Source organism: Lingula anatina, chromosome 3 (genome assembly GCF_051362555.1).
Source record: "Lingula anatina isolate TDL-2025a chromosome 3, LinAna3.0, whole genome shotgun sequence".
NCBI lineage: Eukaryota > Metazoa > Brachiopoda > Lingulata > Lingulida > Lingulidae > Lingula > Lingula anatina.
Genome location: NC_141769.1, coordinates 17,242,901 through 17,258,536, shown reverse-complemented (window position 1 = coordinate 17,258,536; position 15,636 = coordinate 17,242,901). Strand labels below are relative to the sequence as shown.

Genomic DNA, 15,636 nt, shown 5'->3' with positions numbered 1-15,636 from the left:
GATATACAATCACAGAAGTAGAAAACGTGCAATGCCAACTTTAAATCTCTCAGGCCGAGCTATTGCCGCGCATGTGCGGCCTTGGGTTGGGAGGTCGACTCAGGTCGTCTTCAGATTTTCCGGCCGTTGCTGCATTCATCTCACTGTTTTTGTGCGTGTGACAGTGTGTATACCGAAGACAACATCGTAATGTAAGTAAAAACTTATGTATTTGCATACAACGTACTGTTCTTTTAGTCTTATATTTAGGGGTAAGAAACCACTACCTCATATCGTGTGTCACCGAGTGCAATTCTAGAAGTAGGAGTGATGTGACATGAGGGCGAAGCGTAGTCACGCGCAGTGTCGTCTTTTATATTCTGCACATAGCGACTAAAGGATAATGTACTAACTTCTGATGATTATGTGATTTGGTATATATGACGTAAGCGGGAGTCGTCATATTCTAGCTGCTGTTTTTATGGTGCGAAAACACAAAATCATTAAAGGTGGGGAAGTATTTAGCGCAATTTGTTTTAGCTGTTTAGTATGTGATTTAGGATGTGTTGAAGATGAAAAACATTTTATCCTAGATTATCCAGTATATGAGGATCTTCGTATCACGCCCTGAAAGGCCCCATTACATTGGATGGCATCGTTTCTGCGTCCCTTCTGCGATCAAAAATGTAATCAGGAGGCCGAATGGTCGCCAAAGAAATGAAATTGTGTCCTAGTGTAAAGGCCTCTGCGTCCCTTGTGCGTCCTTTGAACGACCGAATTTTGATTTTACCTGTGTAAAACTGCAAGCGATCTGTGCGTCTACTGAGCGACCTGTGCGTCCAGTGACCGACCTGCCTTCCTCCAGTGCGCGCCTCCTGTGCAGCCTACGGCGTCCATTGCGATGTTTGGGCGACCGCTGAGCGTCCTCGTTGCGTTCTCTGTACCTTCACCGACGATCAGTGGCGACCATTCCGCGATCTTTTTGCCTCCTGCTTGACCAATGAGCGTTGTTTGGGCGTTCTTCGATATATTCTGACTCTTTTATATTTCTTTATCAGTAACCCGGTCACCCAATTAAGAACATCTTCAGAAAACAAAACATATAATTAGGTATAAAATTCTTTTTTCAAACATCTGTAATGCAAGGTCTGCATGGGCTGATAATAAGCCACATGATCATTGTTGTCCTTATAAGAATGATAGGCATGCAGACACCGAAGACGAAAAAAGGCCGCGTGACACAACACAGAATGTTTGAGTTCGTTGTCAAAAGACGCATTCTGCAAAAACTGCGACAAGAACTGTATTTTGAAAAAAAAAAGGCAAAATATTCGCTCTAAAATTACCTCCAAAAATGGATCGGTTCAAGAATTTTAGAAAAAAAATACCAATTGGAAGCTAGTATGAGACCATTACAAGCTATACCCTCAGATTTCTTGTCTCTGGAGATGAATACCTTACCGATGGCCCCGTTTGAGAGTGAAAATAAACAGCATTTTACGTGCTTATACCCCCTTTACACTGGACGGCGTCCTTTCTGCGACCATGAAATTTGGCATCGCTATGGTCTTAATAAGGAGGCACGAGCATTGATTTGGTATCAGAATGAATGCTCAATGATCGGCCAGTTGTCGGCACGTAAAGTATTATAATTCTTTAACCCTCAAATGGGGCCTAACTGCTGGACGCAGAAGGGACGCCGTATAGTGTAAAGGGGGCTTTACTACTGGTCGATCATTGAGTATTCATTCTGCAACCAAAGCTATATTTGTGCCTCCTTTCTGCGACCACGGCGATGCTTGTGCGTCCTCTCTGCGTCCCTTGAGCGACCTTTCAGCGTCCATCCTTTGCGTTCTCTGTGCGATTGTTTTGAACATGCCACCATGGCGTCTTCGGCGATACTTGAACGTTCTGTGTGCGTTCTTTCAGCGTCCAATGGCGTCCTGGCCAGTTTCAAGGATAGAGAAAGGACGCCGTCCAGTGTAAAGGGGTTTTATCAAATATGGCTTCGTTCGGGCCGATGTTGAGTATTGAGGGGCATTTGTTGTAGTATTGAGCCTGTAATGACGGAGCATGCCTCGAAATGATGGACAACATGCAACACTGTCCATAATCACCGGGTGTATACACACCTTCAGGAACCAGCTTAAATATTGAGAAATTTATACAATTTTTTTTTTTTTTTTTTTTTGGAGGGGGGGAGGGGGCAGTGGAAAATTACTGGGGACAGGTGAAACGTGACAGCAACAAGCCCGACCAGACGTAAAAATTTGCCATGTGTATATCCTACAATAAATTTTACAGTGATGTGTTTTTATTATTGTCACAATTTGAGATAATTATTATTTCAACAATCCATTTCTGTTAATGTTATCTTTATTTTTTAGGTGAGAAGAAAAAGAAAAAGGAGGACACTTTTGGAATGAATGATGATGACTGGAATGTTTACAAAGAGATAGTAAGTGCTGATAAAGTATTTCTACCAGGCGTATCTCTACCAGTTTTGGAGATGTAAGCGTGAAGAAATTTGCAAAGTATAGTTCATGGGAAGGTCAAAGGTCAATTTCAAGGTCATAGTTAGATTGCCAGCATATGACTTCCTATTCAAGTTCAATAGTAGCTATGGTCGTATCTCTGCCAGTTTTGGAAATATGAGTCGGAAAATTTGAAGACTGCAGAGAAAAGTGGGTCAAAGGTCCATTTTAAGGTCACAGTAAGATTGCCAGTGAAAGACCTCCTATTCAAGTTAAGTTGTAACTGTGGGCGTAACTCTGCTAATTTTGGCGTGTTTCACATTTTATTTTCACCACTGAATATTTTGACGTTGTATGTTTCCGTATGAAAAACAAACAAAAAAAAACGGTTACCACCTAGAGTATTGCACTTCACAAGCTCTACAAAATGCAACAAAAAAGAGGTCTGTTCCAGAACTAGAGAGAGTTTTCAGTTTCGGGCATCTATTGGCTGCTTCTCCCATGAATATGCACTGATTGACCCCAAACTTATTAGACAGCATTCTTTACAAATGTTCCGTGTAAAAATAATAAAAAAAGCTTTTCAGAAAATACAACATAAGCATCATGTTGGTACAAGTACAGGGGTTGGAATATATCTGTTGGTCACACAGTGTTCTTTCAAATATTCTCCTCCTTTCTCCTCATACTCTGCTCGTGTTATGCTGCAGACCTTCAGAGCAGACGACAGGGCCCATTTCCTGGCGCCATGCCAAGCATCCAGCACTGGGTCTTCTGCAATACAAAAATCATTAAATAATATAATTCAACAAAATACTGCCCGATTCTGCTTATTTAATTTGTCATCTTATTGATTAGAAAGGAGAAAATTCTAAAATATAATTTGGATATAAAATAAACACCAACATAATGACACTGATATGAACATTGCCAAACTCAAAGTTTCCATATGCTAAAATATGCAAGTTATATGGAGTATATATTCTAATGTGAACATAAAATACATTCAAATGCCTGCCGTGACTTATTCATTCTGATCAGTTAATTTATTTATTGCTTCAGTGCATTCATCCTACTATTTAAAGCACTGGCCCTGGGATAAGTCAGTTACAACTACTCTACATCCCTTATGTGTATGTATGTGAAACAGAACCTAGATTATCTGCTGATCAGATATTGAGCAAGTCCAGTCCATCTTCACTGGAAACTTGCCTCAAAATGTGTAAGTTCTTACCTGCCATGTGAACAGAAAATGGAGACTGGAAAGGTCTGATAGCCATTATCTCGTTCTCCATTCTTTCCTTCATGTTTTGAAAGGATACACAGCCTCCAGTCAAAAAAACATACTGAAAAGTAAAAAGTGTGGAGAATAGATAAAAACAAAAAAATCCAAATAACTTCACCTAAGAAGATCTTTAAGGTATTATAACAGCCTCATTCCTGTCTTGTGAGACATTGAAATAATGAAGAGGTAATAATTCAATTTTAGCTGTTATTTGAAAAATAACTTCTGAACCATTAGATGTAATGTATCAATAATAAAAGGTAGTTTCATTTTGTATATATCCAAGGTAAAATGTATTTATTTTGCTTGATAGCAATATTTTGCACCTGCTTTTCTAATATAATTTGAAAAAGAATAGTTGTTTCTGATATCCCTTTCAGTTATCGCCATTTTCCTTGGTGGAGGTCTTGGAACGCCCCCTAGTGACAGTTGCTTTCACTTCTAACGGCCTCACCTGAACTAGGTCTAGCTGCTCCTGGGGGGAGTACTTCTTTAAAATGAAGTCCAGCGTTTCCACAATACCGCCCTGCTCCATTCCTAATATTGAGGGCTGGAATAACAGTTCAGGTATTCTGAAATAGTAAAAATGTGAAAAATATAAAATCAATTATTACATAACCATATACCCATAGGTGAATGGAAATAAGAGTAAATTTCTAGCAGAAGTTGATAAACATAGATAATTTCATTGTAGATGAATTCATCAGTGTATTATGTGACGATTTTTTACAAGGAAAAAAAAAAGGCCAACCTAAAGCTTTATGTGGATCTCTATTAAGAACATAATTTCCATCTAGTAAAACAATTCCAACCTGATCTGCTCTGTGCTAACATGGAGACGATAATACTCAGCTATGTCAAACACACCATCACCATTTTGTGGGTCACAGTCTCTAGAAATAAAAAATTAAGAAAACTTGAAACAAAATTTAAATTAACAGACTATACAGATGATTGAAATAACAAAAAAAAGATAAACATTACAAAAGTTATAATGATCTTCCCACAAGATTTTAAATTTAATCTGCACCAAGACCTTTTGGGTAAAATAATTTAAATTATCCCACAGCAGGTGCTTTAAACAATAGGATAATTCTACTTGTATTTCGCTTAGGTGCACTTAAATACACGCCTTCATCCTATTGTTCAAAATGTCAGCCTTGGGATAACTCAGTTACAACTACTCGTCATCCCCTGTATGCAACATACAAGAGCAAATTACATCTCAGCTGCAACTGAATATAATTAAGTTCTTGTATGCTGCATACAGCTCATGTTGAACATGTAGATCTCATGTTGTAGCTAGTACTAATATGGGAGAGGAGGTAGGCATTTTATCATCAGCATGATCATTTAATACATTTAACAAATCTATGATGCGCTTTTACAATAAATATTTTTTTAATTCCTAACCAAATCAAAAAACAAATACTTTATAGTTTTCTGAACAATGTGATCATAACTTACTAGTAAATAAAAAAAAAACAACAACATTAAAAGTAAAAGCCTTTGATTTTTTTGTTTCATAAATTTTACAAACTGATAACATGGCTTACTTGGCAAACTCCTCATCATACTCCTTCAGCATAGTTTCTAGCTCTTCCAGTTGTTCTTGTTCCATCTCAGAGTCACTGTCTCCTGCCCTGATGTTCTGAAACAAACACAGAGAGCAATCATGAACTTTAATTCTAAACAATGAATTAAATGCAATAGAATACAGCAGCTAATTATTTTGATTAATAATAAAAAACAGAGATACCCAAAAGGGACAGGTACCAAGTTACTGGAAACAAAGTATATTGTTAAATAAATGTTCAATAGATCCTTTTTTATAATGCAAAATGTCAACTTCACTTTATTTGTCTATTTGCAGTGTCTTTCTGAAGAAGAAGCTCACTAGTTTAAGTTAAACCAGCTGAGTCAGATTCACATAAAAGGCATGTGAGCCAAGACTAGAAAACACTGGCCAAATCTTTGAAATATTTTCAATAAATTTAATCTGATTGAAAATAATTTGTCAGTACTTACTATCTCTTTGTAAACATTCCAGTCATCATCATTCATTCCAAAAGTGTCCTCCTTTTTCTTTTTCTTCTCACCTAAAAAATAAAGATAACATTTAACAGAAATGGATTGTTGAAATAATAATTATCTCAAATTGTGACAATAATAAAAACACATCACTGTAAAATTTATTGTAGGATATACACATGGCAAATTTATCAAAATTGTATAAATATAGTTAATATAATTGCTTTTTTTTCTAATTTGTGTTACAGTAGACTTAGTCAAGTGTGCTATTACAGAGTTCTATAGTTTAATGTTTTTTTACAGGTATGAAAGACAAGGTCACAGCAGTGCAGTGCCCATGTGTGACCTTGGGCACTTTTGATTAAAAACTGATGTGGCAAACAATATTTTGGAACACCTAATACTGTAACAATTCTCTAGATAAGTATTCTGGTCCCGGTTTCAAAAATAAAAACAGCTTAAGTCAGATTTCCTTGCTAAGAACTTAATTACCAAGGTTACATGGTCACATTTTACCCTGTCAAGAGCAGTGTAATAGCACTCTCATGGAAACACTAAGCCAAGGAACTGACTGTTTTTTTATTTATTTATTTGTTTATTTATTTATTTATTTTTTTGAACAGTATCTGTCTCACCTTCTGCTAGCTGTGAAATAATCTTCATCCTCTGCTGTGAGGCAAAAGTTCTTCGCTTTGCCATGTCTGACTTTCTCTGCTTTCTTTGATTCCTTTTGTCCAGTAAAACCTGTATCAAGTATGCAGCATTGGTCAAAGCTCAAATTCATGTAACATTATTTGATTTAGTAAAAATTCCCTTTCAGAAATAAAACAAACTGTTTATTTATTACTATCATTTCCTGCTATTGTTTAAAGAATCTATTTAATTTTGACCAAAGAGCAAATAATATCTTCTTCAAAATCAGTAGCAAACTTTAAACAAGGCAGCAAAGCTGTCAAATGTACAGACAAAAAGCAGGAAATAACTATGCACAAAATAGGCTACTGTCAATTCTGATGCAAAAGTACATTATATTAAACTGCAAACTCAACATCAAATTTTAATTATGCTCAACAGGTAATACCAATGTGAGTAAAATGTGTAACAAGCATAAGGCTTCAGGCCAATGGGGAGTTCAAGTTCACACTTTGAAAATGTATAACTTCCAGAAAAAGAAGCCAATTAGACTGCTTTTCCAACTCAGGCTGCATTTTAGTCCTGTATTTCTTTTTTGAAAGTTTGGCAATCCTAAGTAACATGGTCAGGCCTACCCAACTACCAGACTCGGCACCTAAGGATCCTGAATTAACCGGTATATATCGGACCACACCCGTTTTCAAGGTGTGTGTCAGATCGCATTTTGGAGTATCAGTCAGAATACCGACAGGATGAACCCACGCTCGGCTGTCACCTTGATTGGATAGTAAACAATTGTCGTAAAATCGCCATATGATTTTAAAACCAGGTGCATAAAACTGAAAAACACCTAGAACAACCTTTCGAACTTGACCTGCGTTTTTGTAAGATGGATTACTCCTGTGAGTTTTATGACAACAGGCCTATCGGTTTTTCCTTGAAATGTGTTTACAGTGTTGCAGATATGCGGAAAAGTGAAAAAACAGCATAACTTCTACAATAATGGCCCGATCATGCTGATTTTCGAACTTGACCTGCGTTTTATGAATATTCATCAGCTCTGTAAATATAAAGCCAAAAAGTAAAACTGCCTTCCACTTATTGTGTTTACAATGAAAGTGCACGGTGCCGGCGATGACGGCGACGACAGACAGGTGATGGCAATATGTACAGACACATCTATATATATTTTCTGTACTGTTTGAGAACAGTAACCGACAGCAGTAAGTGACAGGGTTTTTCTTAAATGGTCATCATGGGAGCAGTGCCCAAAATAGGTTTTTTTCAAATTTTGATGCAATATTACATAATGTTAAACAGCATAATGACCATCAATTTTTTAATAATAAAATATTAGTATTATGGATATTCAGAAAATGTGACTAGCAAAGGTCTTCAGGCCCATGGAACTTCAAAGTCACAACTTGAAAATGCCAAAATGTAAACAAGACAGCACTGTTACGAAATGTTATTTTTTTCCATTTTTAACAATTTTTAACATAAAACAAAATTAAAAGTTTACTGCCACTTTTATATGATCAACTAAGAAAATTGATGAGAATGGAAAAATATCAATAGAGCAGTGTTAAACATCCAATTTCTTTCATTCTGAGATTCTGAAGTGACAGGGTTTTTCTTAAATGGTCATCATGGAAGCAGTGCACAAAATAGGTTTTTTTCAAATTTTGATGCAATATTACATAATGTTTAACAGCATAATGACCATCAATTTTTTAATAATAAAATATTAGTATTATGGATATTCAGAAAATGTGACTAGCAAAGGTCTTCAGGCCCATGGAACTTCAAAGTCACAACTTGAATATGCCAAATTGTAAACAAGACAGCACTGTTCTGAAATGTTTTTTTTTCTCCATTTTTAACAATTTTTAACATAAAACAAAATTAACAGTTTACTGCCATCTTTATATGATCAACTAAGAAAATTGATGAGATGGGAAAAATATCAATAGAGCAGTGTTAAATGTCCATTTTCCTCCATTCTGAGATTCTGAACATAGTGAATGATTCAATCTGACAAACTGCAATGATATGAGTTTATTTCCATTTTTGAAACTTTATTACACAATGCACGATAACAAGTTTACCATCATTTTTACAAAATCAACTAACAATGTTGTAAAGATGCAGGATATGTCAATCAAACACTTTTACGTATCTTATTAGTTAAATAATGAGACTGTTAACATGCCTAATAATTGAATCTGAGGAAATGTAAAAAAACAGCATAACTTCTAAAATAATTGCTCGATTATGCTGATTTTCGAACTCAACCTGCGTTTTAGAAAGATTGACCACTCCTGTGAGTTTGATGACAATTGGTCTATCTGTTTTTCTTATATTGTGTTTACAGTGTTGCATATATGCTGAAAAATGAAAAAACAGCATAAGTACTAAAATAGTGGCCCAATCATGCCGATTTTCGAACTTGACCTGCATTTTAGTAAGATTGAGTACTCCTGTAAGTTTCATGACAACAGGCCTATCGGTTTTCCTTTAAATGTGTTTACAGTGTTGCATATATGCTGAAAAGTGAAAAAACAGCATAACTTCTACAATAATGGCCCGATCATGCTGATTTTCGAACTTGACCTGCGTTTTATGAATATTCATCAGCTCTGTAAATATAAAGCCAAAAAGTAAAACTGCCCTCCACTTATCGTGTTTACAAGGAAAGTGCACGGCGCCGACGGCGACGGCGACGGCGACGACGACAGACGCAGGTGATGGCAATATGTACAGACACATCTGTGTCTGTACATAAAAATTAATCAAAAGTTTCTCATTTTTTATTATAAAAAAAAGGATTATTTCAAACATGTACAATCATTCCACATGAACTGAGCCTAGTTTCCAACATCAGTAAGTACACAAAGTAAAAATTTGGGCATTACAAACCTGTCTTTTCTTTCTGGTTTCTGCCAGCCACTCTTGGAAGTTCTTTTTTCTCTTTTCTTCCATTCTTTTTTCCTCCATCAGCTCCTGAAATTAATTGTTATAATTACCACTTTATTTCACCTGCATTTAAATCAGAAACTATTTGGTGTAAAGCACAGGCACTGAGACACTCATGCTGTAGATAATTGAAATAATTATCTGGTGCACTCAACATCATCCCTGTTCCAGTCTAATAATTCTGGTGTCACTAACAGATCAATTTTGTCATTTTCTTTTTTCAAATCAGTGGATTTGGCACAGAGTTTAAAGAAGTTTTTTTTTCATATTACATATGCTAAATTGAATATTTAACATATGGCAAAAAAGTTGAATATATTTTTGGTATCAAAGTAGATTATTTCAAAATTGTCATCAGTTTACTTGTTTTCTCTTTTCTTCATTCAGTTTCCTGGCCTTGGCTCGGCCCTCTGCTGCAGCCTTGAGGAATTGTTGTCTCTTCTTCTTCTGGAGCAGGTCATCAGTCAGCATGTCATCAGGAGTGTCCAAGAGGTCATATACGGGTTGCTTTGTCTAGAAATATTATTTATAAAAATCCTGAATTTGTAATGAATAAAAAAATATATATTTTTAATATACTGTTAAAACCATTCTGTTCTACATTCACAAACAAAAAAAAAATTCTCGGAACTCAGATTATTCAAATACTACCAAATTATTCAGTGCAGTGAAACATTTAATAGAATTCATTTTAAACGTAAAATCTTATATTAGAGCTTGTGTCAAAGGAAGATGTATTGCTTCTTATTCTAAACAACTTGAAGGCTGCAAAGCCATCAATAATGACAAAACTGATGAAAGCAGAGACGTAAAACAGTCTAAAAATGATGAACAAACTTTATGATGAAAGTGTTCAAAATATATTTAAAATTCAGTCTTTTTTAATGTTACAATATTATTACTGGCACAGGACTTTCAACTCATGGGAATTCAAATAAATTCATCCCTAGAAAATGATAAATTTACAAGAAGGGAATTATTCATAAAAAATGATTGCACTACTGATAATCAAAACATCTCATTATCAAATTTCACAGTGACTGTCTGAGATTAAACAAAAATGTTCAATCACATGTTTACTGACCTCCGGTTCTTCTTCCTTCTGTGTCTGAACCCCCATCACCTTGTCCTTAGCTCTCTGTATAGAGGAACTCAGCTTATTAATAGCTTCCTGCAGTTCCATGGGGTCAGAAAACTCTAAGTCATCTAAAGCTTTCTGAAAAGTGGTATTTGTGTGGATCATTACTTCAGTAATTAAACGCAAACACTAACATGTGCAAGCATGCACGCACTCAAGCATGCAGGCACTCAATCCTCAAAACCAGTCAATTACAGTGTGATTGTTGTAAATTATGAACTAAAAAAAAATTTTAATTCGTTTTCACTATCATATTTGCTAAGCATATACATACTACATGTTAAAGCACAAATCTTGCATGTAAGAATGACCTTCACAGCAATCAGATGGTAATTTAAAAACAAAATACTTAATTTATTGCATAAATCTAAATCCAGTAATTAAAAAGTTAAACAGAGGAGAGAAAAAAATAAAAAGCAATCTATCAAACAATCAGCATTTAAGCGTTAACATGACAAACACTGGTTAATTCTCACATTGAAAGCCTCTTCATCATCATCAGCCATCAGTTCCTGAACACTCATCAACTGCTGGAGTCTTTCTTGGTCTGCTGCCAACTGCAAATATTATGGGACATATTAAATAAACAGAGATAGAGAGAGAGGTAAGGAGCCCTTCCTTCAACAACTTACAGTCACTACAGTTCTTAAATAAAATGTATAGTCATTAAGCTTGTTTTATAAATCAATGTTGTTATAATCAGTGAAGTAAGATGACTGTTCATTTACATAAGATAAATAGTTCATGCACAATGTAAAGATAAACATATTAAAATGAATGTTTTACCCTTTCTAATCTCTTCTTGGCATTAATTTCCTTTAATCTTCTTATCTGTTGTTCTTTCTTTTCTTTTTGTTGCTCTGCAGTTAATGTATTGCTTGGTTGCTGAAAAAAAAATGAAAATTCACATTAGCGTAATATTTTTGCACTGCACCATTTTTTAAATTCACATCTATCCACTTATTACATATCAATCATTCTTTTTCTCCTGAGTTGCAGACCTGAATAATATTAATACAATCATTATAACAAGTTTGAGTACCCTTCTTTTACTTATCTCCTTACATGTGAGCTTGTAAGCAGATGGTAAGAATACATTGAGTAAACAACAGACATATCCTCTACCAGTATTACTTACTGCAGTATATGGAAGTTGTATTTTGTGTACATGGTCCTCATAATAGTCAACATCAGCCCATTCTTCTAACTCATTTATGTAATCTGTTGCCATGTGGGTATGCTCTCTTACTAGCTCCTAATGAATAACATTATCATAGGAGAAATATCTTTAAAATACAAGTAAAAGATATTGCAGAATCTCTTTTGCAAAATGAAAAATACATAGTAATGACTTTTACTCTTTTTAAGAATGTATGAAAATATTGCATTTAATAATTCACACTGGGCAAAAAAAAAAGCATCTGAGTGGTTATAAATTCACATCCAGTATTTTGTAAGACAACTTTAACTATCTAAAGAGCGTGCCATGTTTACCTCAGCTCTACTGAGAGTAATAGCTGCCATGTGACCAGGAAATTTCAGCTGCAGCATGCGATGCATGAAGGCGTCCAGATGGCAGCCGCCGGTATTGATCCTCCTGCAGTGACCAGCGTCCAGTCTTCCATTCTTCACAGGCAGGAGATGGACACTCTGGTAGCCACATGAAACAACAATGCCATTAGCGGTCTCTGGAGTAAACATAAATTTAAAATAAATTATTATTTTAAAGAGGTGAAAAAGTTTTTTTAAATATTGTCTTGTCTGTTAAGATGTTAAAAAGTAAATAGTTTTAAAAAAGCATCATGCTACATCATGGTTGTTTAAGCAAAGCAATTCTGACTATAAGTTGTTGTTCTTCTTTTAATCAGTATATATGGCGAATATATGATATCTGACCAGTCTAATGATAAATGACTTTGTCTAGCCTCAGATCATACATCAAACATTTTAATGTTTGAATATTAAAATATGGAAAATATGATTATCACTGCACACTGCAAAATTATATTTTACTATGATAATGATGAAAAACAATTATTTTTTAAAAAATATTCTTACCCTTTCTTAATCATTTCTAGTGCTTATCTAGGAACTGAAATATTTTAAGAAGTAAATAAAAAACTACTTGCCTGGGGTTGCATGATTTTTATAAAAGCTAAATAAAGAATCCACACCATAAGCCACTTGTGGTACATGATATCCCTCAAACAGAAGCTCAGACATCTCTGAAAAAGATATTTTCTCAAATAATTGGCCATCTCTAAAAATTATTGTGCACAACAAGATACTTGACACAATAAGATAATAAAAAGAGGAGATGTTATTTACAGAATTATTTATCCAACAAGAATTCTCAGAAAAGCCAAATCTTACGTTGCCTACAGCGGTTTGGGTTGCTTGACACAAGAAGATAATAAGCTGAGGAGTTCTTATTTACAGATTTATTTAGCCAACAAGAATTCTCAAAGGAAGCCAAATCTTACGTTGCCTGCAGTGGTTGGGGTTACAGACAGGTTCTGTCATGACCACTGGGTGGTCCACCTGGCCCTGGGTGTTGATACCAAGGTGGGAGAACAGGTGATCTAGAACTTGCTCCTGGAATTAGGTCATGAATATAGGTCAACGGGTATGCAGCACTTATAAGAAAGTTCAAACATTCAACATAACTTGCTCAAGTTTTCAAGTATTAAAAGTATGGAAATTCACATTTGTGTCTTCACAAATGAGCAACAGATTTTCAGTAAAATGAACATACACTTAAAAGTTGAGAACAAGCTGATTAAAAAATATAAATAAATACTGACGGAATATGATAAAAGTGAGCAAACAACTGCAACTCTTTGCTTCACAAGGTATTGTACCGATTCCATCCACTGCGACCGAGTTTCTCAACAGAACTCTCTTTCAACATCAAAATGGAAAGCAAAAAGTGACAATTTAAAGTGTACACTAAGTCTTGTTTTATTAGGTAATGCAAAATATTTATTTAATGGATACTTATATTATTTATTGCTCCTACTAACCTGTAGATCAAACTGTGTGACAATATTCCTGTCAAACTGACTCTTCAGCTGCCATCTCATAACCTCAAGGTTTCCTATGTCATTTCCTATCAGAGCATCTAGATCCTGAAATAATGCAAAACTAGTAACAAATACTGTACATTTTAGCGATTTATGATTCAAAATAAGTTCTGTCCTTTATATTTCCTTATTCACTAAATATAAGAAGTAAGATAAAACTAGAAAGTTGAAAAAGTAATATTCACATGCATGAAAAGTAAATCTATCAGCATGAAATACATGTCTGGTGTGGTGACAAAGTTACCCAAATCTTTCTCAGATCTTCATTCACATTCAATACAGAATATTGGCAGTTTACAGGGGCAGATTGAAGTCGTCTTCTGGGTCTTCCAGGTGACAGTTAAATTTTAAGTTTACATTGACAATGACTAATTTCTTCTGTCAGAAGACAGTCAGTAATAGAGGATGGATCAACAAATATAATTTGGAAGACTGTCAGAAAATAATTCTAGATCCACCCCTGGTTTACACATTACCTTTTTCCCCCTCTGTCTGGCCACCAAGTTTTTAAAGATCATCTTTGGTTTTTCATCACTGGCCCAGCCTGCCCTGCACTGGTAGGAACCTAAAACCATTATAACAGTATGATCATTCATTGCAAAAAGTTTTAGCAAGCCAAAATAATACTGTAAGTTATATTGGATATCCATGTTAAAATAATATAAAATTTTAGCTTATAGTCTAAAACATACAACAATTCTAGAGAAAGCCTGTATAAAGTCAAAATTTTCTTACAAGCAGATTACCACATATGATTTTACACAATACCACTAATTTTCATAAAATTAAAACAGTGAGTGATCACACATTTTTCTTTAGATATGATGACTTTTAATATATTGTAAGATGTCTATGAGGCTAGTTTTTTCCTTTTAAGATCTTTTGTATATAGTTTGACACATTTGTATGGAAGAGAAAGGAAAAGGATTCTTACAAGAGGATGGAATATGTGATAGGCTGGCATCCTTGCATCAGTATTTTACTTGAATGTGCTTTATGGTTTATGGTATTTTTTTTTCTAATCAACAATCAATACTGAGCAAGGTTACTTTAATACAAGCACTTTACCATTATCTATGATCAGTGGGATACGTGAATCTCTGAGTGAGTCTGGATACTCAAAGACTGGATCTGGACTTGGTTTTTCATCTTTGAAAGTGAACACATGGGGATCATCTGAAAGAACGTCAAATAATGGATCGACTGACATACAAGTTAGTTCTTATATATGAAATGTCATTTTTCTTCTAGATATCTGATAGATAATACAAGTGTAAGTTACCACATATTTCATTACAGATGTGATGCAATTCTGTACACCTACACAGAGTACCCATCTCTGCAACATCCCAATGTTCTTTTTTTTTAAACAAACAGTTGAAAAATAGCACTGTACTAGCACTAAATTTCAAAATTTTATGAAAAGATCAACTGTGTACAAGTAAGCATCAGTGCCTGGTATGACCTGCTTCTTAGACTATATTTTACCCTATATAGTAAATTGTTACAAACAAAGTCAATTTCATAGTAAACGGGAAAACAGTATTTTTAATAAATTATACTAGTCGAGCAAAATGTACATTAGTTACTATTCACAGCTACTTATTGTACATTTTTATACCACAGCAAAACACACGATAATTAGGGATTTTTTTAAGTAACCAAGGCTACATTTAGGATGAGTTAATGATTTAAGGCTTTGTAAACAACAAGACCAAAACCAAATTCATGCTTCGCGATATTCCCAGGCGTCTTAAGTTGATTTCGAAATAAATAAAAAATAAATTAAAAAATCACATGATGTATAAAATACTGCATAATTATTTTGCATCTTTGTTTGTACTTAAACTTGCTTAAATAGGACGGAATCCACTAAATTTCAGCCGATTACTGAAAACTTACCTTCTGGTGCCGCCATGCTGCTCGTTTTCGAACTTTAATATAAAAGAACAAGAAAAGCTTTGAACTCTCAACTTTTGTAAATAAATAAGTGATTGTATCCCAGCATTACATAAAATTTGCAATTTTCAATATATT

At 34.7% G+C, this 15,636-nt stretch overlaps 1 protein-coding gene across 1 annotated transcript; it reads right to left on the bottom strand.

The window, feature by feature from the left end:
- Positions 1–2,757: 2,757 nt before the first annotated feature.
- Positions 2,758–15,533, bottom strand: LOC106181758 (actin-related protein 5-like). Its single transcript, XM_013566275.2, has 20 exons — positions 15,502–15,533; positions 14,668–14,775; positions 14,076–14,164; positions 13,540–13,644; positions 13,000–13,111; positions 12,646–12,741; positions 12,011–12,204; positions 11,655–11,771; positions 11,303–11,401; positions 10,993–11,073; positions 10,463–10,594; positions 9,742–9,891; positions 9,322–9,405; positions 6,405–6,513; positions 5,767–5,837; positions 5,295–5,389; positions 4,551–4,631; positions 4,193–4,310; positions 3,688–3,799; positions 2,758–3,227 (listed from the first exon to the last, which is right to left on the bottom strand). The coding sequence occupies exons 1-20, from the start codon at positions 15,515–15,517 to the stop codon at positions 3,058–3,060; spliced, it is 2,139 nt and encodes a 712-aa protein (XP_013421729.2). The 5' UTR covers positions 15,518–15,533; the 3' UTR covers positions 2,758–3,057.
- Positions 15,534–15,636: the final 103 nt, after the last annotated feature.

Coding starts and splice junctions, on each gene's coding strand:
- LOC106181758 (XM_013566275.2), bottom strand. Junction 14,165..14,667: donor CCCACTGATCATAGATAATG/GTAAAGTGCTTG, acceptor TAATGGTTTTAG/GTTCCTACCAGTGCAGGGCA. Junction 3,800..4,192: donor AGCAGCTAGACCTAGTTCAG/GTGAGGCCGTTA, acceptor TTTACTTTTCAG/TATGTTTTTTTGACTGGAGG.